The sequence below is a fragment of the Notolabrus celidotus genome, chromosome 10 (genome assembly GCF_009762535.1).
Source record: "Notolabrus celidotus isolate fNotCel1 chromosome 10, fNotCel1.pri, whole genome shotgun sequence".
NCBI classification, from domain to species: domain Eukaryota; kingdom Metazoa; phylum Chordata; class Actinopteri; order Labriformes; family Labridae; genus Notolabrus; species Notolabrus celidotus.
In genome coordinates this window covers 28,611,506-28,638,900 of record NC_048281.1, presented here as the reverse complement: position 1 = coordinate 28,638,900, position 27,395 = coordinate 28,611,506, and the positions used below count along the sequence as shown (strand labels likewise).

The following is a 27,395-nucleotide window of genomic DNA, read 5'->3' as shown; positions in this document are numbered from 1 at the left end:
GGGGAAGGAAAGCAGCATTCAAATGATGATTTCATAATCTGTGATTGTTCAGTTCACTGAGGAGCAGATGTTCACGACACAAGTGCTTGCAGCGTTCTACTTACCAAGGTTGGCATACATGACAAAGAGGTTGAAGTACTGCTGCAGGTGACGGCCATGTTCAGAGACCTCTCTTCTGAGCAGGTTGAGTACAGCTCTCAACAGGTGGTCGCTAAGACTGAGGTTGTCACAGCCCTGATACACAAACATGGAAAACAACAACAAACCAAAGCAGGGTTACATCAGTGGAAAGCAACTGTTATTAAGTCGTTCAGAAAATCCTACTGAAGGCCTTCTGGACCACAGCTCGACCCTGACACCAACCTGAGCAGAGGGTCCGGGTGAGGCAGTGGGGGAGGGGCAGGGGCCGTCTTGCAGGGAGAAATGAGCGATGAAGACAATGAGCTTGGCAAACGCGCCACGGACCTCAGCGCTCGGGCACTCGAGCAGGTACTCCGAGAAGCGGTTGGGGTAGGCGAACAGAACGTTGTGTGCAAACCAATAGCGTACATTCTTACTGTGTCTCAGCAGGATGCAGAGGGCGTCATACCTGAGGGGAAGGAGAGGGTGGATGTTGAGAGAGGAGGATAAAAACAGAGGAATCCCTAAAGAAACAGAAGCAGTCAGAGCTTACCAGTCACTGGCAGGACCCCGTACTACTTTCTTGGTGTGAAAACCTGTGCTGAAGAGGAACCTAGCAGCCAGCTGAGCACTTATCATAGCAATCTCCTCTGCCTCGGGCAGAAGATGGTCTTGTCCTGTGAAAAAAATGACCCATCATAAATGACTCTTTCAAAACTCTGACAGTTATTCTCTTTGTTTTCACAGTAATGTAACAAAAGAAGACAGTCGTCCCTACAGCTACAGGTCAATTTACAAATTCAAATTCTAAAGAAGACAGACGCATAAAAATGTTAAGTTTCTGAACTCACAGTCATTATCTAATTTTAAATATTATTCTTTAAATTAAAAGAAAAAAATCTGAAAATTCATAAACAACAAAGTATCAAGGGCAGAAAATATTCAAATTTTTTGATTGAAAAATGACCAGAAATAATGAACTGATAATCATTCGGTGATGAAGGTCTTATTAAATCTAAATGTCTCTCTTATATTTTGGGGACTTAAAATAATGGAGTGACAATTTCTACCCAAAACTGACTCAAAAAGAAAAAGCTTGACTTTTGGCTTCATGGCCAACACTTCAATTCAAATCCATTCAATTCAAAATGAAGAGTGGGGAATCAATTCAAAAAATAACTCCACAAACTGAGCGCTTCATTTCATGTATGCCGTATGTTATCAGTTAGAGAGGGATGGATTCATCTGTCTGATTAATGACACTTGGAAATAATTAGTATCGGCTGATTCTATCCTCAAAGATGGCAGATCAAATATAAAACAGTGACTGGCTGGTGTTAAATATATTCTGTTGTGACATATAGAATGATGCAGTGTAGTCTTGCTTTTGACATAAATATCAGCCATGCTCTGAAATTTTAAGCATAACAAAATGTATGTTTCTATATCATTAAAGACATGTTACTGGCTAAGATAACCATGTTCATTAGAGTGTGATGTGTGTGGAATGATGGATGTTTTTATTATTAAATCGTGCATTTCATGGAATGGAGAAAAACAACCACAAAAATGTGATGTCAGCATTATACTCATAAAAATATGGTGCAATTTTATCCATCCTATAGCTTACCGTACTATGGATTCATAAGATAGAAGTGTAGTAGTGTACATAGTGTATATATCTGTTATATTTACTATGTTTATTTTATTTCTTAATCTTATTTTATATTCACCTAATCATTATTACTATTATTTTATTTTGATCTATATTAACCTTATTATTATTACATTTTTTTTTTAAATCTTATATTCACCTTATCATTATTACTGTAATTTTATTTTATTCAGATTTTATATTTAACTTATTATTATTACTATTTTAATTTATATTCACCTTATCATTATTATTATTATTTCTTTTTTTTTTTTTAAGCACCTTGTTTTATTCTCATGTCCCTTGTTATAAGCTGCTGGAACAAACACATTTCACCTAATGGGGGATCAATAAAGTACATCTATCTATCTATCTATCTATCTATCTATCTGCTCTCTAATTACCAACATCAGCATCAGCCGTTAAAGATGATATCAGTTGAACACTATTATTAATAGTTGAAAGAAAAGAGCCAGATAATCCCGTCTGGATCCAGCTGAACTCAGCACAAACTACAGATGAGATGAAAAATGAAAGGATGATTAAGCAATTAAAAGCAGTCCGCTCAGAAACTGGGAGGGCAGCCTCGACTCAGAACTCCAATCACTTTGTTTCAGCTGAAAAAAGACGAACTCCAAAACCCATCCTCACTCACTTCTTTAAATCTGAATCATTCTACCCCCATCGAGAGTTGTGGTCCTGATGACTGCTTCCAAACATTTATTTTCCTGTGGATCATTACGGGCTCTGGCTCCATTAATAATGCATTACAGAGGCAGTGCATTTCTCGGCAGCCTGTGCTAAATGCTACAGAACGCCATTTCTTTCCACAGAGACTCCGTGTGTTAGCATCACTTTGAAACGTTACTGCTAAGACAGGCGAGGCAAACATTTGAAGATAAAGTTCAGACTGCTGTTTCTTTAAGAGAGAATCCACAGCTGACACGTGATGAGGGCTTGATCACTGTTCATGAGATAAAAGAAGCCCCGTGGAGATACTGAATATGCAGAGACATAACTGGAGGAGTTACGTCATACTGAGCGTTTATGTTACTCTGACAACTCAGCACACGCGAGGGTTGAGCTATGCCATCACTGATGTATAATTCAAAAGGTTATAGATCAAAGATAAGACATTAAAGCTCATTATTTTATAGTTCTGGTTATGAATGTTATCAATTTATATAAATGGATATCAGATCGCTCAGTACTATTCATCAACCTCATTTGATATGGCTCCCTCGCTCACAACAACAAGGCCTGTATGTGGCGACAACATAGAGGCAGATTAAGAGCAGGATGTTGGTCAGTAAAAAGGATGGATTATTATGCAGATGGCTGAGGTTTTAAATTTCAGATGAGCAGCAGAATAATGTATTCTGTAGAGAAGGCTGAAAACAGGTTGCAACAAAAAGTTCAAGCTTGACGAATCTCCTTAAAACAGCGCCATTGAGTACAATATGAGAGTGTGTAAAACTGCATGCTACAACCAAGCGGCAACCTCCGGTCTCAAAATATGAAGCCCATGCTGAAGTGTTAAAAACTGCAATTCCAGCGACCACTTTAGGCTGGCTGCAGAAACACCAGAAACCACATACACACCCATTCATTAAATTGATCTTTGCAGCAGAAATAAACATGTTTACGGCCTGGTACAAAAAAACAGCTACGGTCTGAAGAGCTCATTTCTCCATCAGCACCATAGACTGTATAAATAATGGACGTAGTATCTGTGACGTCACCCACCTGTTCCTGAAAGCTGTTTTGAAGCCAATCGTCGGCGGGGGCCATATTGGAAATGCTGAACTCATCCAAAAGAGTGTGACGTAAAGAAGCGGGCTTTGAGCCTCCTCGCCAACAGCTATGTGTTCCCGTCCGGGAGTCAAGTCAGTCAAGTCCTTATTTGGGAAAAAACTCATAATCTTAATATCTTCTGAACTGTTGCCTTGGAAAAAAATTCACCCCCCGTACAGTGTGTGCTGATAGAGAAATAAGCGACATAGAGCTAAGCCGTTTTTTGAACCAGGCTGTAAACATGTTTATTTCTGCTGTAAAGATCGTCTTAATGAATGGGTGTCTATGTGGTTTCCGGTGTTTATGCAGCAAGCCTCAAGTGGACGCTCGATGAATTGCAGTTTATAACAATCCCGCATGGGCTTCATATTTTGAGACCGGAGGTTGCTGCTTGATCGGCACACACTGTACTGGGGTGTTTTTTTTCTAATACAACAGTTCAGAAGATATTAAGATTGAGAGTTTTGTCCAAATAAGGGCATGACTGACTTGAATGACAGGCGGGAACACTGTAGCTGTTGGCTAGGAGGCTCAAAGCCCACCTCTTTACCTCACACTAACTCAACAGCAGTTTGGTTGAGTTCTGCATTTCCAATATGGCTCCCGCCGAGGATAGGCTTCAAAAAATCACTCAGGAACAGATGGGCGATGTCACTGATACTACGTCCATTATTTATACAACCCAGACATGAAGCCTTCACAATCTTCAGCACCGAAACAATCCACGATGCAAGCTTCATTTATCCGAGCTGTGCCTTGCTGGGAAAAAACTAAAAATTGTGGCAATAAAATCAAGGCAGTGGCAACCATATTGTTGAAGACAGTCTCTGTTGCAACCGTGGAACAGGACAACTTTACACAGCTGCCAAAAACCACTGACCCAAGGTACCAGTTGCCTAGTCACAACTACTTTACAAGAGAAGTAATGCCAAAAACTTACACTGACATAAGAGAGAGCCTCTTATGTGAGCCAAATATGAGTGTGACAGAACTTTAATAGAAGAGTGGGAGTTTTAAAGTGCCTGTCTCCAAACCAGTTATTTTCCCCCCAAAATCACACCGGAGAGAACTTAGCTGAAGCCCTGCAGGACGCCCCGACAAGCTGCAAGCTCAGACCGATGGGACTGGTTGCTATGACAACCAACAATGGGAGTAATGTTGTGAAAGCAGTGCGATTCAACAAGTGGCAGAGGACGCAGAGTGTTGGTCACAGACTTCAATTGACTACTAGTGAGAGCGATGGTGAATGAACTGAAAACAAATCAAAAATATGCCAGGACCAATCCTCAGTAAAGGGATTGTTTACAGTAAGAACCACTTACAGTAATATGCTTACTGACCATGAGGTCATCTATTTAAAGAGTGGAATGAGGAATGTTTATGTACAGATAAATAATGTGTCCCCATTAAATGAAAAGGTATCAAGATATTTGGTCTATATGGTTAAGCCCTCACTTTTAAAAGCAAACTTAAGACTCACCTTTTTAATCAGGCTTTTAATTTGGATTAATTTCCTTTTATCCTTGGACTGCATTATTACTTTTATGACCATTGTTTTAGCATCATTTTTATTTATTCTATTTTCGTTCTATTTCTTTTTCAATAATTGTATTTCATTTTTTCTGGTATTGATTTGATTTAAATTGATTTTATTTAATGTTTTATTTTATTATATCTTTTTCAACCATTCCATGTAATCTTTCTGGTATTTATTTGATTTAAATGATTGATTTTATTTTAATTGATTTTATTTAATATTTAATATTTTAGTTTTATTACATCTTTTTTCGATTTTTTATTTCATTTTTCTGGTATTTATTTGATTTTATTTAGTTGATTGATTTTATTTTAATTGATTTTATTTATTTTATTCTATCTTCTTTGTAATTATTTTATTTTTCTGGTGTTTGTTTGATTTAATTCAATTTAATTTATATCATTTTTATTTCAAAGTATTTCATATCACACTGTTGCTTTCTGTCTCTGTTCTTCTGTGCTGCATGTTTGAATGTATGAAAGGGGCTCTATAAATAAAAATGAGTTGAGTTGGTGTTCATGATGATATAATATGTTGCTCCAAACAAGCATTTACCTGTTGAATGTTTGTAAAATTGTCCACAACACCCAGCTTTGTGTATGTTTCTGTGGTGTTTCATGTTTAGTGTTTACACTCTGCTTCTAAAACATCCCATCAGATGTTTGTGCAAAGGTTAAGTGGCTGTGCTCATTTAATTTCCTGTCTTTTTAAACTGAATAACAACACATCAATATGTTTGCATCAACAGCTCATATAGCAGTGCATGAAGAGAAAGGATGCCTACCTGGAGGAGGGTTTAAATAGACACTGTTACAGGTCAGAAGTTTCTTAATGAACTGGAAATATTCCAGGCTGTATTGCATTCTGTTGTGCATGAATTGGACGTTCTGCTTGCGGACGCTGCACTCGATGACACCAGGCATCTTGACCTGATTAGGCTTGGTGGAGGAGATGGCCAACTCTGAGATGTATTTGACAAGCTCGCTGTCCTTGTCCAGTGAGTCCATGCGCTCATAGAAAAGGATGTAGGCGTTCCACCAGCGCTTCTGCCTCCTGTACGACATCCTTTTCATCATGTGATCGAACACCTCACCCATGTATTCCCCTCCAAAGCACTGGTTCTTCATCTCCTCCTCATCGTCCATCTTGCACTCAGTCACGTCACCATCGTCAAACTTATACCAGCGGTTCTTTTCACCGTCACCGCCGTTCCTCTGGATTATGTAGGAATAGTAGTGTCCGCCGCTGGCCTGGCCTGAGTGGACCAGCACTCCCACCAGACGGTACTTGGAGCTCCCTGGAGGTGTGGGCTCAGAGGGCTCATTCTGCTGGATCACCTGGTTCTCCGGGTTGACGTCATCGCCCTCCAGCTTGGCCACGCCGGCTACCGTGTACGGCTCCATGTCGAGCTCCCTGGGGAACTCAAAGTAGTCGTTGAACTTGATGGCACACTCTCTCTCCCAGTCGTAGTCGAAGCGCTTCAGCTGGATGGCCAGGACAGGGGGGAGCTTCTTAATCAGCAGGCGCTTTACTGTGTCCACCTGACGGGAAGAGAAAACATCATACATAACCTCTCTGGCTCTATGACTGCATCATGAAGAAGCTGATGAGTAAAAGAAATCACACATCCAAATGTCTATTTCTATCACTGCTGTTCATCCTATCCTCTCCATCCTCACCTTTTTATTACACTTCTCACAGTGGTAGGCGTTGGCTCCCTCAAGCAGATCTCCTTTAACGTACTGCTCCATTGAGTCCAACAGGTTCTGGTGGTTTCTGATATCTACATTGAGTGTTGTGAATGACTCCTCACACTCATACCTGAGAACAAGACGAATGATCCGGTCAAATGAGCCCAAAGCAGTCTCAGTTTCATGTTGCAGAAGTTATGTTAATATTTCCATTAAATGAGCATAGAGAGGGGGAAAGGCTGCGCTCACCTGTGGGGGCATCCCTGACAGATCTTTTGATCTGCGAAGGACCCTCCCAGCACCTTGCTGAGCATGGCGGGGTGGCCTAAGGCTTTCAGAGCTTCGTCCAGACTGTCCACCAAAGAGTTGAAAAACTCCAGAGCGTCATGTTGCTCTCTCAAGTTCACTGGCTCTCCCCATAACCTAAGTAAGAAGGAAGTAAAGATGAGAATCAGTGACTGGTGAACAATCACATTACAAATCAAATCACGACTCTAACATACCTGAACTGTTTCCAGAATCCTCTTGGGACGTAGTACTGCAGCCTGGACGCAGCCAGATGACCAAAAATGACCTGAAGGTGACGCAGTACCCCGATGTTGTACTCTTTCCTGTCCTCTGACTTACTGGAGGGTTTGTCATCAAATTGATGGTGGTAGCTGAACACTTCGTCCCGGGGATCCACGTTACTCTGTGATGACAAAATGCACAGAAGTCATGTAATTGTTGACTTGAGTCTATATTACAAACATTTCTTCTGCTATTAGATGTAACAGTGATGAGCTCTATTTGTTTATTTGGGAGAAAATTAACATTTATCTTTGGAATTTGGCCTGAAAACTGCAGAAATATTACAGCCTGAGTGTAAGTTGCAATGAGAGGTGATGTTTTAACATTTTTTCTTAAGGATTATTTTTAAATTCACAATTTGTTTGACTTCTAGATTTCTTACATGTTGAACTATCTTGTTGTAATTTCCGTGCTATTGGAAACTTAACAGATTGTTGCCTTTTTTCTGTCAGTGTTGCTTTAATTTTTAATCTGAAGCTCTTTGGACAGCATGTATTAAAGATGCAACATAAATGACATCAAGTTAAGCTTAAAAACGTAGAAACTACTCTGAGACTGCAGAGGGATGTGTTTGTTGGAAGGTGGAGCCCTGCCTTGATTGTGTTAGTGAAGTGAAGTGACCTTTATAGTTTCATTTATTCACTTCTTTTTATTTTATTTCTATTTTTCTCTTCCTTCCCTTTTCTATTATTTCTATATGTATGTATTACTCACTCTTACTTGTTAATTCATTCATTTAAAGGTATGTCTTTCTGTTTTGTGTATTGTTATATTATATTTTATGAAACCATATAGCAACAGATACAGTAAAAGGTGTATAAGTGACTGTTTAAGTTGCCTGAACCAAAATAAAAACTAAGTAAAAAACCAACAAGAAACGCAAAAACTAAAGCGCCATCAGATAATCACAAATGATCTGATTGTTTGCATTTTGTCAGAGTGAGTCTCTGAAGCTACCACATTCACTGTCGAGTAATAATGATGATATTGGATCGCGCTAATGCTTCAGCAGAAATGAGTATGAGCCTATTGTCAGCAGTAAAGTAAGCCGCAGTGTGCTGAGAAAGGCTCTTAAGTGGAGCAGAATGTCAGTGTACCTCGTTCTCCTGCTTCTCATCCCCTGACATGTCATCATCCACGTCTGTGCCTGTGCCCTCGATGGCTAGGATGCCGTTGCGGATTGGAGGGATCATGTACAGCTGCTGAATGACAGAGTTCATATAACAGGTGGCCCCTGCGTTCTTTAAACCCACAAATCCTTTATTTGGCCGCGGCCCCACCGGAGGCAAGTACTCCCACTCCGTCAGTGTCTCACAACCTGGAGGGAAGACAGGTTTGCATGCATGATGTAATTTACGAGTCATCGTTGAAATACTGAGAAATTACCACACTGATGTTTTCATACCTAAATAGTACATGTCAGTTAGGGTGTCAACTATTTGCTTGAGGTTGCGGACACAGCCGACAGCCAGAGCCACCAGGAGCTCAAAGCCAGCGTTGATGGAAGCGGGAGTGCTGCACACCGGGATGGCCTGCTCTGTGGGGAACTCCCCACTCTTCATGTACTGCAGGTACACATTAGATGCAGGGAAGATGAAGTCGTCGATCAGCTCCTAATCAAGAAGAATGACAGAAACTTGTCTTAGTAAGGCTGTGAAAAAGTAGAGTATGAATATTTTTTCCACCTGTTTTCAGGTCTTGTCTGACGGTTCTACCTTGATGAGGTTTGCGCCTCCCTTCTCACAGCCGATGTAATACTTCTTCTCTGGTGTCTGGAAAGCTAGAAGCTCTTTGGTGACTCCGAGATGGCCCTCCAGGATGGTCTCCTCCACACCAGTCTCCCCCGTCCTCTTGACTTCATCCTAGTCAATGCAAACACATCGAGTACCGTCAGCTTTGTCTCACACTCAGCTGTGATGGCCAAACAATAGCTAACCATCTTCTTAGGAGTCAAGATAAACGTATTGGCTTCAGGTATTAAAACAAGTCGTGAACATGTAATCAACAAGCTGCATTACCCTTATCCGTTTGAGCCAGTCGATCTCGTTGTTGAGCAGCACCTCAGCATTTGGCAGGTTGATGTTGCTGTTGTAAGCATAGTTCAGAAGGTGTCGGAGTAAAGTGAAGTAGTCTCCAGCATGTTTGGCTCGCTCCTTGGCTGTGCTCTGGACATCGGAGGACACATCAATTTAAAATCAGAATCTTGGAAGCCAACAGCTGGCAGCTGGTGATGCTAAATAATGCTTCTAATAACAGAAGGAGGCACTTATTGAAGTCTTTAGGAACACAAGGTGTAAAGCAACTCACCCCCAGCACGGTGAAGAGCAGGGTGATAAAGAAGAGGAGGGGTCTATGACCCATACAGCACCTAGTTGCCATGAGGAAGAACTGCTCCTGGGCCATTTGACGCACAGATCTGTTTGAAACAAATTCAATAATGAGCATCATGGTATCTATTTAACTTGATGAAAGGCTGCCTTCATGCTTAAGTAACACATCCGGGTGTACTCACTTGCTGTGGCAGTGTAGCAGCAGGTCTATGATGAAGGTCTGCCAGGCCTTCTCTTTACTTAGCGTATCCAGAGCCGTGGGCATGAGGGCGAAACACAGCGTCATCACTTCCAGGGCCTCACAGCACACCTGCTCATCTTCCCCATCTGGCTCCTTAGCTGCGTTCGTCTAACACAAAAAGAGAGATGGAAAATATTATATAAAAATATATGAAGCACTGCAATTTCTAAATTTTTAATCCCTCGAAAGTCTACTAAGCCCATCAAAAGCACTTTGTCCCCTGGTTGAACCTTGCTTGAAGCTAAGGACCTTTAGGGACCAGGCTTGTCCTGCCTCCCCTGGTCCTACAGCAGTCTACATCTATTATTGAAGTCTGTGCTGCACAGCCATCACTCAGTGTTCTCCTGCTTACTGTTCAATTTATTATACTGATACGATTTTAAAATTAAAAGAGATGGAAAAAGAAGAAAGAAAGACATCGACAAAGAGCAGTGTTCAAAGGAAACCTACCTTTTCATATATCTTGCTGATTTCTTCATTTGAACTAAAGACGAGCTGTACTGTGCCACAGCCGGATGCCCACACTATTTTCTGCACCGCTCTGATCACACAAATGTCTGGGATGTACTTCGATACCTGGAAGAAATTCTGGTGAAAAAAATATTCCCATAAAAGCCATTATTACAAACTGAGGCTGAGATTAAATATCAAAATTAAAAGAATGGCTATAACCGCCTTAAAGGCAGCGTCTAATAGAACAGATTCATTTAAATCCATTACCATTACAATTATCATTATTATTACCTTTATTAAACCCTACTGCTGTTACATGTTCATTTTTTACAAACCCTTGAGCAGCCGATTCTCTTACATTTTCTGTTACCTCATCGGAAATCTGCTGGGCTAGGCGGATAGCTACATTGCGCAGCATGCACTCGGAGGCAGGGTTGGGGATGTTTTGCAGGGCACTCTGGAGGACCAGAGCCTGGTCATGAGTGGCCTGATTTATCTGTGCACAAGCAAAAGAAGTGATGTAAGATATATGGAAGTCAACAAGGAGGAACAAGTAGTGCAGGTTCATCTCTGTGCGAGTTATATGTGTGCTGTCTAACCGGTGAGACAGGAATATTCCCCTCAGCGTTGGGCTGGCAGGCCTCAGCCACAGCTTTCACATGCCCAAAGCCTACAGCAGTGAGGAGGAGCTTAGCGATCTTCAGAGCGTTGAGGTATGCTCCACGCCGTGTCTCCATGTCAGCTGATGGGAGGAAGTTGTTTCTGGTGAGCATGCTCAACACCAGGGGCAGTCCGCCACTCTTTAAGAAGTTGTACTGGAAGTCACTGGCGTCCTCGCCCAGAGTGGCACTGGCTGGCATCAGCAGAGCATAAACAACCTGAAACATGGACAGGATTAGTGTAAGCTTCCTTTTCACACAGGAGTTTTATAAAGTGGTTATCTTTGCTGCATAAAAACACAGACTCTGAAATGTTAAATTCACTGCAGCTTTCCTGCTAATCTACTAATGAGGCAATTCAAGACAGGATATATATTCATATGGCTTATTAGCATGCTAACGGTGATGCCAAGCTGTCTAATCCGAACAACATCTGAACAAAAGAATAAAAAAGTTATTTCTACAGCACTTTTCAAAACAAGAGAAACCAGGAACAACCTCAGAAAAAATCAATGAGCAAAAACAGTAAATAAAACACCAAAGTCAACATGTATACCAAGGCATTAAACTTTAACAACTTGAGGTGTTCTAGCTAGCACAGTTCAACCCACCTCAATGAGGTAGAGCACTTGTGAGGGTGAGGGGCCAAAGAAGCGCGAGTCCAAGGAAGGGCTGAGGCTGTTCTCCCCAAGCTTAGCGTGGTCCAGACACACCGCTCGCAGGTTCTCCACTGTAGTGTTATCTGAGGAGACGGAGAGATCACAAACATGAGAGGTGAGGTTTAAAGAGTCTGTGGCTGTTTTCGAAACCACCTTCTATACTAGCAGTACATACTGATTTGGCCAAATTCAGTATGTAGTAAGTGAAAAAGAGCAAAATTTGCAGTATGCCAAAACTACCCGGATGTCATACTGATTCAGGAAAATTTCACAGTATGCATCGGACTAGTCTGCCTCGCGTACTGTTCCCCACAATGCACAGCGCTAGCATTACACTTCTTCTTGTACTCTTCTTTGACGGTGGTACTCCGTTTTTAGGTGCTGTAAAAATCAATATATTCCATATAAACCACTTCTTAACTTTTTAAATTATAAAATGAATGCTAAAGAAGCAGTTTTGCGATCAGTTTGGTTGTTGTTTACTTCTGCTTTCCTAAACCAGAAATCCAGTGACGTCTGGCTCAGCATACTGCAACACAGATCCAACAGAACAGTCATACTACACACTGAATCCAAAAGCAGTATAGGTAGTGTGTAGCAGGTCGTTTCGAAAGCAGCCCGTGTCAGTGTGTGCAGGTGTTGTTTTTTCATCAGGTGCACTTTATATATTGAGAGCAGAGGTGAATGTGTACCTGGGGGCATGAGCTTCATGAGAACTCGAGCTCCATCTCTGAGTAGTGGCATGTTGAGGTTACAACCCAGATCTGCCACCTGCCACAGGAAGGAGATGTAGCGCAGATGCAGCGACATAATCTGTGTAAAAAGGCAAAGAAAGTTTATAATTTCACATTAAAAAAAACAACTCTGACGTAGAGGTGAGAGAGTAAATCATTGATGTAAACATTTGGATGAGTCATGCTGGCATTCTGAGAACATGACCTGAACTTGAAATCAATAATTTAAGAGCCTGACTAAAAGTATACATCAAATACGCATTCTCCAATTAACATCACCCCACTCCGCCCTCCTTATGTTGGTTATGTATTCAGAGGGAATATCTGTTTGTGCAGAACATAAATTATCAGTGCTGTTTAACTCACCACACCAGGAAGACAGCTCTCCACCTCAGGGTTGGGCCCATCGCTGTAGTGGTTGCCGTGGTTACCAGGAGAGCCGGTGGATGAGTCAGACGAGCTGTCTGGGCTGGAGGGCATGTTGGCACTCACCTGGGTCAGCTTGGCCGTGATCAGCTGCACATGAAACACAACAGTGAGTTAATGCCAGCTTAACACAAGCTACACATGGTTTACATGAGTTCATTCAGGAGCAAAACAAACACCGCTCTAAGGAACACTTTCAGGATCAATCAGTTATTAATGAGCTGTAGGAGCGCCATCTTTAATGGAACACTCCCTTTGTTGAGAAAAAAAAAAGGAGAGACACTAGTACTCGTACCGTTTTGTCCTTCAAATTGAGCTGCCCAATCAGCTTCCTGTCGTCAGCGGGATCCACCACCTCCCCGCCGATAAAAAGCTCTATCTTTGTGTGCGCAGCATTAGCTTTGATCCTGTTCAGGATGCCACGCCGAACTGAGCCTATTGTGTCATTGGTGTGTGACCAAATATCCAAGTCATCCACTTGGCGCCCCTGGTTTGGGAAGCGGACGATCAATGTGATGTGCTTCCCACGAAAAGCTCTGCAACACATGAAGAAAGAAGGATTGAGTGGAGTCTTTGTTACGTTTGGGAACAGTTTGAAACATTTTCAGAAAGATTCAGTACAAGGATTCTTATGTGGATGTATTAAAAAGTGTTTCTCCAGTGTCTGAATAACAATAATGTGGATTTTAAGTAATATGTTCACTAGGGATTATTTTCGAATATTGGAATATTCGTTCACTTTGTAAAAATTGGAGTTACTTCGAACATTTTCTCATTCTAAAAGTAAACTTTTAAATCATTTTCACTGGTGCCTGGTTGTAATCAACTATGTAAATAAGGTTGTAAAATTTTCAACTAAAATTTTCTTCACGTGTTTTCTATTAATTTATTTATCTTTTTATTTTATTCATTTTATTTTTAATATTTTCAATTTTATTTTATTTCATTTCACATGTCTGAGCCCCTGTTTGATTGTATTTGTTTTGTCTTGTTGTTACAATAAAAAAGTTACAAATAAAATATTTAAAAAATAAATAAATAAAAATGAGGTTGTAATACGGTATTCCCGCCAGACGGTGGCTATACAGCGTCTTAAAGCTGTTTGCTAATCATATTAGCAAACAGGAGAAGAAGAATACTGACTCCATTAAATACCAAAAGAAGAAGAAACATTAGCGACAGTCACAGCGAATAGATGCCAATGATTATGGAATAGTATTTTGGCTTGAAATGCCCTTCTCTACTGTTTACCTCTCTTCATGCACTCAGAGTCGTTGTAATCATACCTTGACATAGGGAGTATAGTCCTCTCCTCATGGTAGTCACTGTCACACTCGTTGATGTACTCCTTGAGCACAGTGAGAACTCGCACCATGCGGATAGCCTCCTGACGGGCACAGTTGATGCTGTCTTTGTCTCCGTCCAACACACACAGAGTGTCATACGAAGCCTTCAGACGGTCAAAACACGACTGGATGAAATCTTCATGGATTTCAACCTGGAAAGAGAAACACAAGCAACAGGTGACGAAAAGTAACGTTGACTTCTTGACAGCACAGCACGTGTTGATGCATGCACTGCGACTCCTACAGCGCACAGTGGTCAGGTTACCTGGTTGACTTGTAGTTTTGGTCCGAGGTTGGTGTAGATCTCTTTCAGCAGGTCTATGGCTCGACTGGCAATGTCATCGCTACCTTGAATAACAACCTGAGAGAGAGAAGAAACTTTGTCAGTCAGTGGGTTTAAATGAAAGTCTGTCTTTCTGTGACTGTTCTAATGCAGACGTCCACATCACAAGAGAAAAGAGGAGCCTCATTACTGAGCACAAAAGCCTGATTTATACTTCAACGTCAAATCGATGGCGCAGCCTACGCCGGAGGTCTGTGTAGTTCCTGTGCCTACGCAGGAGGCCTACGCATGTAGCTGACGTGCCCTGTAATTGGTCGGCTCGGGGGCTTGTATTTTACGCTTTTACAGCACTTTTTTCGGCCGTGTATTTCATCTCCTCCTCTCTATTCTTCATGTAATCATGTCTGTATGATAAACGGCAACATGTATCAGCTGTAGATTAACATAACACGCTCTGAATTGCTGAGGATAAGTAAACAGAGATCGTAGCGGGGCTGGAAACAGGGGACCGGACTATCAGAGAGACCGCACTGCCCTCAAGCGTTTCGGCAGAGAATTGTTGCGCCACACGGACACATCGACAAGCACAAGTATGTGGTGCTCATGTCGGCATCGACCACTGCTGCGTAGGGGCAACGCAGAAGAATAAACCAGCCTCAACACAAGGTCTGATTAAATACTTGTTCTCTTTGCAACATTCCTAACTGTTCCAATAGCTGTGAAACTTTCCACCTTGACTCAAAGGGTATAGACCTGCTTATGCTCAGAGATCCGTGTGTAAAAATAGCCAATCAATGGATTAATTCATCAACTCTCTTCTATTTTACTGCATATGTGTTCCTTTTGGCTGATGCTTTGTCCAAAAAACATAAAAATTAATCAGTAGAAATAAGAGCTTCAAAACTAGCATAGCCTCATTATCTGCAGCACACTGACCTAAATACAGTCAGGTTGGGTTCAGACTGAACAGAAGTTTTGTTTCTACACATGGATATCTCTTAAGAAAACGCACAACAACAATATATATTGCACTTATTTTCTTAGAGTTGTAGGAAACTTTCCTAGCACAAAGGAAACACCATGGTGAACTTTTCTTGTACAATCACAACAGTGGAAACAGAGGTACAGAACAGCCCCCCCCCTCACCTAATCTGCTAGGTTCAACGTTCCACCTGACAAAAGTGCCACAAGGCTCTCAGATGCATGAAGTAACAAGTAAGTGCGAGAGAAAAGTAGGTAGAGCGAAAGCACATTATGTGAGTAATTGCTCCTGAAAGATGTAGGTCTTAAAGACTCTTTCCAGAACAAAAACAGGCCTTGCTGAACAAAAACCTTCCGAGTATTTGGCACTTTCTGCAATACATAAACATATTTATGTAACCAGGAGGTTTTCAAATCTTCACTCTGTCAGTTTGAGACGTTTAAGTGCTGCTCAAGTGGGCTAAACACTTCTCTCTTCTCAAGGTCTTCAATTTCTTTGAGGTGTTAGAAACCTCCATAGTGCAAAGGACTGGCACAGCACTTTAAACTACCAAATAAATAAAAACATGGGTTTGCCTGTTGGAACCCATCTCCTCACCCTCCAGAGGTAGTCCAAGCCTATTAGTTCCAGGTCATCCATCATGTAGGCTCTGCGCTTTGCTACCAGCTTGCCCTCCCTGCAGTTGACAGCCTTGAAGAACCTCTCGAAGCACTTCATGCCATTCTCTGTGAGCAGAGACGGGTCCAACTGCAGGACGTTGTTCTCAAAGAAGTCCTTATTGATGTCTGGATCCAGGTCAGGCTCATCTCCCATCAGCTTTGAGTACCTACGAGGAAGAAGTGCCAAAGCATTGAGATGAAATGTTTGCCGATTGATAAAGAAAGGGGAAATTATTCAAGCTTAGGAAAGAGAGAGAGAGAGAAAGTCAAGCTGTACCATTTGAAGCAGGCCTCGCGGTCACATAGAAACACTGCATTCTCAGCCAGACACTTCCAGATCTGCTTGGCCTGAGGGGCACACAACCACAGCTGGCCATCTTTCAGGAGGAACCTGGCAAAAAACAAAAGGTAATCAATAGCAGCCAGTGGCGGATTGAAGCTTGTGAGGGCCTGGTTGTCGGTCTCTGACTTGAATCGTAATAGGGGGTGTGTCAAGTCTCTGGGTGGTACCTTCTCCATATTTAGTGCCCACTGTTGTCCTTGACAAAACTAAGCAGCTTGAGTCCTCAGAATGTGCGGTATGAATAATAGAGGTTGTGTAAACTGCTGCACGTGAAACCAGCCAAAAGCCGGATAATGCCGGCTAACGTGAATTCTGCTTTGAACATTAGAGCCTTTGTCACCAGTCTCCTAATAAACTGCCCCTGTTATTAAAAACCACCAAACATGTTCAGCTAGCATGTAACAAAATAATTACAGCTGTATTTACAAACAAGGGTGACCTGGGTCTTTTCTGCTCAAACGGGGACAGACTCTCAATAGGTATCTGCTGCTTAGCCACATAGTAAAGAAGAAAAAAGATAGGAGTGGGAGGTTCCAGTCGCCTGCTGTAATTTTAAAATGTTCTTTATTGTTTTTATTTCATTCTGAGTTTAAGTCTCAGCTTTCAGGGACCTACAACACCCATGTTCTTTCCATGTATCTGAATACAAGATGTTCATGTACCTTAGGAAGTTGAGCCTCTCCTGTACTTCCTGGACATGGCTGTAGCGGCTTCCTGGCCTGACCGTCTGGGGGTCAAACTCAGCTTGTTCCTCTGTAAGAGCACAGACAAGACCAGTCAGGGTGCTGACAGCCCACATCCCTGACTCCACCGCTCTGTTCCAGTGATATCAGACAAACACGCTTTAAGACCGTGACACTGTACCTTTAGAGAACTGCCTCATCGTCTCCATGTAGGCCGAGAGGTTCTCAGCCACCAGGGTGACCAGAGCGTGGTTATGCTGCAGCTGGTTGATCAGGTCATGGCGGTAAAACACATGGGGACTTCTCTGGGTTTGACTAAAGAGAGAACAGCAGGAAGAGTGGAGGGTGTATTGAAGACACAAAAAGATGTTCAATGTGGACCCAGGGAAGAGAGAGAGAGATAATTCAGTTGATATTACACTCTTTTGATAACAAAAGTTGTGATTAAGAAAACATTGCATGGCCGATTTCTCCTTTTTTTTTTCTTTCAGGGACTTAAGAAAGCAGCTTTTGGTATGTGTATTTGTGTGTGTTTGTGTGTGTGTGTGTGTGTGTGTGTGGTGTCACAGAATATCCAGCAGAAGAAGTCATATCCATGAAGGCTATTTCCTGCCTTGTTGTCCACATTTTAGAAATTGATTCAAGAACTGAAAAAGACTGCAGTTCATGATTTAGTGATTCAGCCACCGTACTGCAAAAAGCCACATGATCTGAAAATATTAATAATGAGCCACATAATAATCTGCAAAATATTAATATCAGTTTGATTACTGATACTGAAGCACCAGGAGAAAGAGACGGCTCAGGTGCATTAAAACTCTGCAGATACTTCATGACTCAGACTAAAAGCAGTGGCTTCATCATGCTGAATAGAAAAACTGGTTTCCATCACACATTCCAGAGTTTACATATTTAAGATCTATATGCAAATGTTGAGGAAACAACATCTGCATTCATTTGAAAAAGTGGATCCAAGGCATGAAATACCTCTGATATTTTGCATTGAGTGATTTGTGCTGAAAAAAGCTGGCATCAGGAAGAATGGGGCTCCATCTCAAAGGACCTCTGGTTGAGTTGTGCAACTGAACTATTTGTGTTTGCACTCTGACTTGCTTTCTTAGCACAGAGATCAGTATTTAACTGGATACAAAATTAACACACACTGCCAAGTAAAGTCATCAACATGTGCTTGTGCTTCTAGAAAATGACAACTTTGAACTACCATTCTGCCAAAACAACTTCATGGGGTTTTCATGGGGACTTCAAACTGAAAGTGGAGAGCTCAGAAGAATGATTGATAAGCTTTCTGACATTCTCTCTGTTTTCTGACTGAACTACGTGTGTGCAGGACTTTGGACAGTGAAGTGGAGGACGAATCAGTCATTTGAGATGAAACCCGGGAAAGAATTGCTTAAGCAGATTCATGGCAGAGATTGATATTTTATGTACATCTTAAATATATCAAAGAGAAAGTTAGACTGGACATAACACAGAGGTAGGTAGAACCCTGAAATTAGCTCTGAACTTACCCTTCTAAGCTCGTTTGTATGTTAATTGGCATTTTCTTTCTGAAAAACAACAGGCATGCATACTACATATTTTCTATGTTGACTGGAAACTTCAAATCAGAAATATTTTATGATTAATGTTTAACAATACGACTACAAGAATCTTACATTGATTTTAAATATGTGCTGTTATGCTAACATTTGTAATATTTCTGACCCTGGTTTCTCCCTGACGTGTTTGTTCTCAGCTCTCACTGAGAGAACAAGCTTATGTTATTGCTAGCTTGTGCTTTTTTTGATCAGCATGTGGTGCAAACAGACTCGTTTCATTGAAGACATTTCAACATGTCAGAGCAGGAGAAGCACAGGTGTAAGTAATAAAAGTAATGACAGTCAAATTCCATAAAGCTACAATGTTTTCCTCTGGTTTTCCTGCTATGACAGTTTAAAACGTCTACTTAAAGGGGTATTTCAGTTTTATTTTTTTAAGTGGGGTCATATGAGTTACATTGCACTAGTACTCCTGCTAGCCACAATGAGTGCCGGTGAGCTCTTCCCCTTTAATGAGAGGTATCCTCTTGTCTTTAAGGTAAACGGCATGTCATCACCGCTGTCAGAATCACTCATTTTTGCAGTTTGTAGTTTTTGTTCCTTAAAGTGCAGGCTGATCCAAACAGCTGATTGGCGTGTATCCATGCTCATGCAGTGGAAGAACACAGGTCTGCGAGGTGTGTCCGAAAATAGTGCCAAAACAAAGGGGGTTTCTGGCGGCAAAGTCAAGAGCTGCAATTTTTTTCCTAGTAGAGCATGCAATTGCACCGTGATGAGTGCCAGGACCATATCTTCTCAACTTTAGCGAAATTACGCGAAAGAGGTGTCCCTGTCCACAGGGAATTGTAGCCTAGCTTGCCTGCCGGTCATCTGGGAATTCTCTCATTAAAAGGGGAAGAGCTCACCAGCACTCACTGTGGCTAACAGGAGCACTAGTGCAATGTAACTCATACGACCCCACTTAAAAAAAACTGAAATATCCCTTTAATGTCTGCTATGGGGAATGATCTAAGTATCTGAATTAAAAAAGTAACTTCATATTTACTGAAAATGTATTTGAAAAGTTAATTGCCAGACTATTCAGACAACTAGCGAGTCAGCTGTAAGAGAAGGGGCATTCAGACTGGTTGAGTGTTGAGTTAAAGCTCGGGCGTTGAGTGATTGGAGTTAGTGTAAATGGGAAAATTGAATCTGTTCTTTTCCTGTGTGTTGATGCATTTAGTGCAAATAATTCAGACTAAAATACTGCACTAAATAAAAACTTCAAACATAGTCGCACTGTTAAAGTTCCTGTGATATAGAAAAGGGATTTTGTTCTCCCGTGAACTTACCTAAGGTTTTGGGGGGCTTCTCCAAAGAGGCTACAGATTTCTCTGATTTGCTTCAGGGCAGGGATCACCCATTTGTCGTTGGTTCGTAACTCCTCTATGAAGCGATCTATCCACTGAATCTTCTGCGTGTCCCTGTCCTGTGAGCATAAATGAAACAGCATTTTGCTTCCAACAAACTTCTCATCTATTATGTGGCATACAACTCATCCGAAAAACAACCCGACATGTACCTGGGAGCAACTGTAATCCAATATCTTAATGTGAGCACTAAGAGCCTGGTCCATGATGTCCACGGGCACATCATCGCTGTGTGCCAGGTTCCACAGCAGGTTGAGGACCTTGTGGGCCATCACTCCGTCCTTATCATCCTCAGCCAAGCGCCGGATGAGCTCCAGCAGTTTTTCGCGCTGCTTCTTGCTGGCGTTTGTCCAGCTTGCCTGCACAAGAGGAACAACCAAGTCCAGAGGTTTAAAAAAAAGGACAAAACAGGAAGAACAATACACTAATGTGATGTTTAATCTGTGGTTCACAAAAAAAAACCACAACTCCTACTCACCTTGAAGCAGTCAAAGAGGTGATCAAGCTGCTCAGGGGAGAAGTCCCATGCCAGCTTGGCCAGGAGGTCGTGGACATTCTTGACGATGGCCTCATGCTTACCAGCCTGCAGATACACAGAGGCAACAACAAGACTGATGGGTCAACAAAAACTTCTAATGTCCACCATCACAGCAGCGTCAGACTGCATACTTTTTGTTGGCAATGCACAACTGCATTTGTTTCTGGTGTGTTGGTCTCATAAAAGAAGTGGTTCACTGTGATTTTGACCTCCTCGCCTTAAAAGTAGGTGAATGTATTCCAAAAATACCAGCTTTCCTTCTCCCTCAAGCCAAATCAAGATCTATTTGTTGTGATCATGCCATGCAGCACTGTGCTTCCATGGTCTGAAGTAAAACTGCAAAAGATATCAGCTAGGGATGGGCAATGATTTTCGAATGTTCAAAAAAATCGAAGAGTTTCTTCAAATATTTTCTCATTTTAAAAGTACAATTTTTCATCGTTTTATACCGGTGCCTGGTTGTAATACGGTATTCCCGCCAGACGGGGGCTATAGAGTGTCTTAAGGCTGTTTGCAAACCGCATTAAGTAACAGTTTCTGAATGAACACTACTACACATGTATTTCCAGAGACTGAGCATGGCTGTAAAATTTAAACACACACGCCACGCCGCTGCGTCACAGAAACACTGACAGAGATCGAGACAGACGCTGACAGTGCCCGCTACTAGCAGCACCTCATCCTGCTGCTGGTTAACGTGACTGCCACACAAATGGGCTGTTAATGGGACAACTGTATGTGTATGTGCCTGTGTGTGTGTGTGAATAATCGTCGAATAGAAGCCAATGAGCATCGAAAAGTATTTTGGCTTGAAATGCCCATCCCTAATATCAGCCGGGTTTAAATCACAACCGGGCAAGAAAACATGAAAAAGGTTTTCAGCTGCTGCTATAGCAAGACTGGAATACCTCAGCCAGGCTGTTCAGCTGCAGTTCAAATTCTTGTCTGTCCAGACCATAGAGTGTATAAATAATGGACGTAGTATCCGTGATGTTAACCATCTGTTCCTGAGCGCTGTTTTGAAGCTAATAGTCGGCGGCAGCCATATTGGAAATGCGGAACTCAACCAGGCATAGTGTGACATAAGGGGCGGGGTTTGAGCCTCCTGGTCTAGACTCATGTCACCCATAAAGCAATAGAACCACCCTGAAGTCATCCCTCGTTATATCACTGCTGCTCAAGTAGAAGTCCTTAATTGTCTAATGGCTTAATCCAATTAAGCTCTTTTATGTCCAACCAAAATACACCAAGATCCATGCTATATATACATCAACATACTTACTACATACATGTAAGGGAGAGAAACACTGATCATTGTATTTATGTAGAAATAGGTTAATACAGACTTACAATTAACATGATGCAATTAGAAATTGTCAACATAAATATCTTGAAAGCAAACGTTTTGTTTTTGATGGCATTTGTCAGTACAAACAGTAAACAACTCCTCATTAGAATCATAGAAAAAACAGTGTAAACAGCAGCGTACCTGTGCAGCCCAGATGTTGTCCAAATCCTGCATTGTAAGCGCTTTCTCTTTGATAACGAAGCGAAGGATCTTCTCCAGTTTCTCTACGTACTGCGGCTGATGCAAGCTGTCCCTCAGCACGATCGACAGGATGTGGTTCTGCTGGATCCACTCCTGGAGTGGGATAAGGAATGAGACACAGAGAGGAGACACAGAAAGGAGAGGTGGGTTTTAAATTATGAAAAATCTTAAAGTGTAGAGTGAGGAAGTGAAAGAGCGTAGCTGCACTCACCGCCATGCGCTCTGCAGTCAGCCACTCCTCCTCTTCAGGGTTATGCCGATGAGTGTAGTAAGACACACTGGAGATCACCTTGTTGACTTCATTTAGTGCATTCATTTTGCCGTTGAAAGAAGAAATTTGCAATAACCTGGTGATACAATAAACAGATTAGTTATGAAACTTTAAACAGATGTACATGTTGAAGATGAAAGTGCAATGAAGACAGGATCTTTTCCAAACTCACCTAAGAATCATTTTTAACCTAAAAATCTCTAAATTCTTCACAGTCTCCTCCTGCCCTGGTACACGAGAAGCCAGATTCTTCAGAGACTTGATTATCATGGACAGTGCGTCGTTTTTGGCTTCGTTCTTGGCCTCTTTCTTCAGCTCCTCATCTGTTAGATTCTCTAGAAACTGTGGAACCATCTCGATGACTGGAAGGAAGTACTTCTTTACTGTGTGCAATGTGAGGAACTCGTAACACTGGCCAAAAGGCCTGCAACAGAGAAGACACAGAATCAGTGAGCACACACAAACTTGGAAAGACATCCTCATTACACTGAGAGGCCACTGATGTGTTGGGAGAATATTGTGAATGTTTAAATGAACAAAAGCTTTACTTGATAAGTGCAGCGATGATCTGGACGTTCAGTGCTTGGCCGCTCATGAAGCGATCGTGCAACATTTGAAACCCGTTTAACGTGCCAAATTTGTTTATTAAGTCCACCAACCAGCCCTGTGAAGACAGAAGAAAGAGAGAAACCTGTTAGCTGAAAGTTATTTTCATAAACTGTCCTCAATACCTGCTCAGAGATTTAAATGAAAAGTGCACTTCCTCCATTTTTCACACTGAATGCCTGAATATTTCCTATAACTGAGTTCCTGAGAATGAGCTTGAAGAACATTGTTGTTCTGACCCGACTCTCTTCAGCGCTTCATTCAAAGAGCTGAGAACCAGACAAAACATCACTCCGTCTCTTCCTAACCAAATATTTGACTTCTTTTTTTAAGTCTACTTAGAGCCAAAAACAAAGTCTGTGTTGTAGTTTCATATTTAGAAATGACTGATTAGATTTCTGCTTGAATAAAACAAAGCGATAGAAAAATCTGACTTAATAATTGCACAGTGGAACCTTAAGTAGTCCTGGGCCCCCTGCCAACAGAGGCAGACAGGCTAGCAGTGCTGCAGTGCTGTTCAAACTGACCCTGTGCCCACGCTGTATTCATCACTCTTTCACAGTCAAATTCCCTTTCCCTGGTGTATCCACCTTCTCTTTTATACAATCTGGTTACTGACACAAGCACAAAGTGTCTTTGGGACTGAGAGTTCCATATTTTTTTATTATCAGGCTTCTCCAGAGAGGGGTTGTCTTTCTTTCAGTGTGGCCCCTCGGGGTAATTCTAAAATGCCACTCGGTGGATTCTGTCCAGGCCAAAAGAAAGACACACCAACTGTCCTCTGGAGGAAGATATAGCTGTTCCTACAAGATTATTTCTCCTTCTCTTCACACTACACACTCAAATTATTTTAAGACATGTTCGAGTGTGGCGGTGACTCACCTTAGGGGAGCGTGGGTCTGGTGGTCGGGCGAAGAGCTCATCGTCGGCCAGCTGCGCTCCGGCGGGGACAGTCTCAGAGGGCCGAGTGCCGTTGTAGATGTGGAACTTGCAGTGAGGGTTGGTGGCCATTGCCAGAAGCTCCAGTAGAGGAAACCAGTCCTGAGAGAGCTTGGCCACACACAGCTCCACCAACCGGTGTGTGTTATTGATGATACACCTCTGCAGGAGGAGAGAGACGGCATATTAAGCATAAGACTATGAGAGGCCAAAAAGTGTGGAAGGAAGAGAATTCAACCCTGGAATGGAAAACGTCCTCCTCAGAAAAGCTTCTTTTCCGGTCCTGGTTGACTGACATTCACATTGAATTTAGACTGTGAATGTTCTCCACACAGGCTGTTCGTATGCGCCCAGTTTATATTGAGCAATGACAACAAAAAGGCTCTTTAAGACAATTTCACACCATCTCAAGTTTGTTCAGAATGCAGGCAGATCAGATTTGTTTCTAAAATTAGGTTTTTAAGAGACTGTCAGTGTTGTGATTACGAGTGATCAGAATGTGATGTAGGATCAGTGAATGTTTGGGATGTCTATCACAACTTTTATACTATCTCATATTTACTGAATCTTTGGATAATACATAATATAACATAATGTGAACTTTGCCAAGACATAGTTTGGATTTGATTTAATTAAAAGGTCCAGAGGTTGTTATCAGATGACTCCATATAACCCTTGGACACAACCATTACATGTATATCAAATCACAAGAAGCACTCTTGGCCCTTTCGTGGTGACGTCATCACTGTGCCACACCCAACACTTCCTAATGTGGTTTAGATCTGACTTGAACAGAAATTAAAATTGCACTCTGTCTCTTCGTGTCGTGACTTTTTATTATCAATCTGTCTTCAACGTGGGTATGGAAACCTTTGGACTGCAATCTAAACACTGCCTTATTAGCATTTGATCCCCAAACAATTTCAATATATGATACAAGAGTGAAAACATAAGTTATATGCTGAGCAATTAAATAAAAATGAAACCAACATCTTGTGATTTGATGAATATATACTAAACCATATGCTAACCAAAACAGCTGACAGTGGTGGCTGCAACAACAAATGCAGGAAACTGTTACCATTAAACCACAAGTATTAGCTGTGCAGAAAATACAAGTTAATGGGACCGACTTAGTACATAAACAGCTCACTAAGTTCATGTTATTGATCTACTGTCTTACAACTGAGGCCCAGGATTTTAAGACATAAGAGGTACGGGAAAGTTTGGACGTTCTGTTGGAAGTGTATCGCCATCAGAGACTTTCCTGAAAAGAGGATCTCACAGTTTAAGCCTTTTGAAGTGTTTTAACAGAACACATATTTAATAGAAATTGTTTTCATAAACAAATAACCTCTAACGTCACTTCAAGAAAGTGTTCTCAGATAAAAGAAAGCCGTCATCTTTACAGTTATACACTGTACCTGGAAATATGAGAAATACTATATTATTAATAGCCTCTGCTCTGTTACCCTGCAGTCAAGACAGCCTTGAAAGAGCCGCTCCCAAAACTCGGCTCCGGAAATGGTCTACCTGACAAGTTTTCTTGAGGTCAACAAATATCAGGTTTCTTCCAAAACAACGAAGAGAATCATCAAAGCATCTCTGGATCACTTCAAATAAGTAAAAGTGGATTTTAATGTTCTAACACAGGACTAGAATTAAAGTATAAATGAGTGTCTTTCATTTAGTGGACATTGTGTTTGATGTCACAGGAGACACAAAGAAGCTTTGCCCCTTGACACTCTCATCCCTCTTGATGGTTTATTGCATAAAGGTTCCAGATCAGTTTATCACTACGAAACAGCAGCAAGATTCAGCTCCTGCTTCCAAAAAGGTCATTGATCACTGCTGGTGTTTCTCTCCCCCAGCTCAAAAGAAAACAAAACAGAAAGCTCAACATCCAGAGAAGATCCAGATCTGAACACAGCATACATTCATTATGATGAGAAAGCAAAACAGAAAGTAAATACAGCTTAGGTGACCGTGCTGAGTCATGCAACCTGACTTAATATGGATTTTTGTCAGCTCCTTCAAAATACCTTTGAGTCTTTCCATTGAAACCGGTTTAGATGATGTGTTGTGTGGGAACTGAAAGCGGTGTCATATTCCAAAGGTAGAAATGCTTTAAAATGAAGCTTCACATATTAGCCTCATGTCTTTCATAAAACCTGAACCTAATGAAACCCTGAGTGCAACTTAGAAGACATATTGGTTTGACGGCTTCAAATTAAACCCTGACTGTATACATGGAAGAAGGTGGGTTTTTTAAAGAACTAAATAAAAAGGAGAAAGGAAAACTCACATGGATCTCAAACTTCCAGCCGCTGACAGCCTCATCTGTCAGGATCTTTGTGAAGGAGATGGTTAGACCATCTCGGAAAAACCTCTGACACGCCTCACACTTCACATCCAGTCCTGCAGGGAGAGACGTCAAACATGTAATATTTACTTGTCATATATAATGTACCTGTAGTGAAATACTCAAATGACAGAGTGTGAATGTTGTGCTGTAAGAAGAATCTACTGGTTCAAAACAGCCTTTTGTAAACCTTACCTTTTTTACTCAGGTCTATAGCAGCCTCCAAAAGGACTTCCAACTCTCCTTTTGGCAAAACTGGAACAACCCAGCGAGGCCTGAGAGAGAAAAACAAATCAACATTGATTACTACTACTGACACGCTTTCTGGCTTTCCCTGACTCACTTTGTTTATTCTCTTCATGTCGACACTGAAACTGATTTTTGTCGGGACTTGATAAACTCTTCCTGGTTTTCCACTTACGTTTGGAGTTTTTGACAACACCTATCTTCACATTATCTTCTCTGATATCACGTGGACTTTAACATACAAAAGCATATTTTTCAAGCAATGTGGGGTTCTTACCTTCACACTTTTTGATTTTAAAATTGTCATGGGGACTTAAACTGACACAACGTCTGATTTCAATGTCAAGGTGGAGACTATGACTGACAGACTTCCTGGTTTGTGGAGACCTTTACTGAGAGAGTAACACATTTTTCTACTGTTGTGCAGAACTAAACTGATGCACACTTTTTGCTGATCCTAACTTCTGTCAGGACTTTTGAGAGATCTTTTGTCTCACTCTTGCTTTCAATTCAATCTTGGTGTTACAATCTTTGTGGGGGCGAATACCCACGGTTTGTTTTCTATTTCTGAAGAATTTAGACTGAAGAACCCATTAACAGAGCACAGTGTCACCTGGCTCTACTGAAATAAAAGCCTACAAAAAACGTTGGAGCGCCATTATATTTGAGTTTTCAGAGGCACTGTCTGTACTTCAGTTGTAATAACAAACCACCTGAAACTAACATTTAAATCTACAAGCATCAGGTGAATT

At 41.5% G+C, this 27,395-nt stretch overlaps 1 protein-coding gene across 7 annotated transcripts in view; it reads right to left on the bottom strand.

The window, feature by feature from the left end:
- The window catches only part of usp9 (ubiquitin specific peptidase 9), a 47,210-nt gene that overhangs the window by 7,859 nt on the left and 11,956 nt on the right, over window positions 1–27,395 (bottom strand). For 2 of the 7 annotated variants that reach the window (XM_034693574.1, XM_034693573.1), the window contains exons 4-40: window positions 26,593–26,672; window positions 26,341–26,453; window positions 23,979–24,197; window positions 23,039–23,154; window positions 22,663–22,914; window positions 22,431–22,566; window positions 22,160–22,312; window positions 20,611–20,715; window positions 20,285–20,491; window positions 20,055–20,191; window positions 18,694–18,732; window positions 17,346–17,479; window positions 17,144–17,234; window positions 16,416–16,529; window positions 16,077–16,305; window positions 14,480–14,575; window positions 14,155–14,366; window positions 13,164–13,404; window positions 12,809–12,958; window positions 12,401–12,521; window positions 11,661–11,791; window positions 10,990–11,268; window positions 10,749–10,886; window positions 10,388–10,525; window positions 9,879–10,045; window positions 9,674–9,782; window positions 9,385–9,531; window positions 9,082–9,228; window positions 8,772–8,979; window positions 8,464–8,684; window positions 7,300–7,487; window positions 7,046–7,219; window positions 6,785–6,926; window positions 5,890–6,646; window positions 674–797; window positions 364–589; window positions 105–234 (exon numbers count right to left, since the gene is read on the bottom strand). In XM_034693574.1, the coding sequence (XP_034549465.1) occupies window positions 105–234; window positions 364–589; window positions 674–797; window positions 5,890–6,646; window positions 6,785–6,926; window positions 7,046–7,219; window positions 7,300–7,487; window positions 8,464–8,684; window positions 8,772–8,979; window positions 9,082–9,228; window positions 9,385–9,531; window positions 9,674–9,782; window positions 9,879–10,045; window positions 10,388–10,525; window positions 10,749–10,886; window positions 10,990–11,268; window positions 11,661–11,791; window positions 12,401–12,521; window positions 12,809–12,958; window positions 13,164–13,404; window positions 14,155–14,366; window positions 14,480–14,575; window positions 16,077–16,305; window positions 16,416–16,529; window positions 17,144–17,234; window positions 17,346–17,479; window positions 18,694–18,732; window positions 20,055–20,191; window positions 20,285–20,491; window positions 20,611–20,715; window positions 22,160–22,312; window positions 22,431–22,566; window positions 22,663–22,914; window positions 23,039–23,154; window positions 23,979–24,197; window positions 26,341–26,453; window positions 26,593–26,672 (6,371 nt within the window). The remainder of the gene's footprint in view (window positions 1–104; window positions 235–363; window positions 590–673; window positions 798–5,889; window positions 6,647–6,784; window positions 6,927–7,045; window positions 7,220–7,299; window positions 7,488–8,463; window positions 8,685–8,771; window positions 8,980–9,081; window positions 9,229–9,384; window positions 9,532–9,673; window positions 9,783–9,878; window positions 10,046–10,387; window positions 10,526–10,748; window positions 10,887–10,989; window positions 11,269–11,660; window positions 11,792–12,400; window positions 12,522–12,808; window positions 12,959–13,163; window positions 13,405–14,154; window positions 14,367–14,479; window positions 14,576–16,076; window positions 16,306–16,415; window positions 16,530–17,143; window positions 17,235–17,345; window positions 17,480–18,693; window positions 18,733–20,054; window positions 20,192–20,284; window positions 20,492–20,610; window positions 20,716–22,159; window positions 22,313–22,430; window positions 22,567–22,662; window positions 22,915–23,038; window positions 23,155–23,978; window positions 24,198–26,340; window positions 26,454–26,592; window positions 26,673–27,395) is intronic. The other 5 variants (XM_034693575.1, XM_034693576.1, XM_034693577.1 and 2 more) reach the window with 5 other exon arrangements.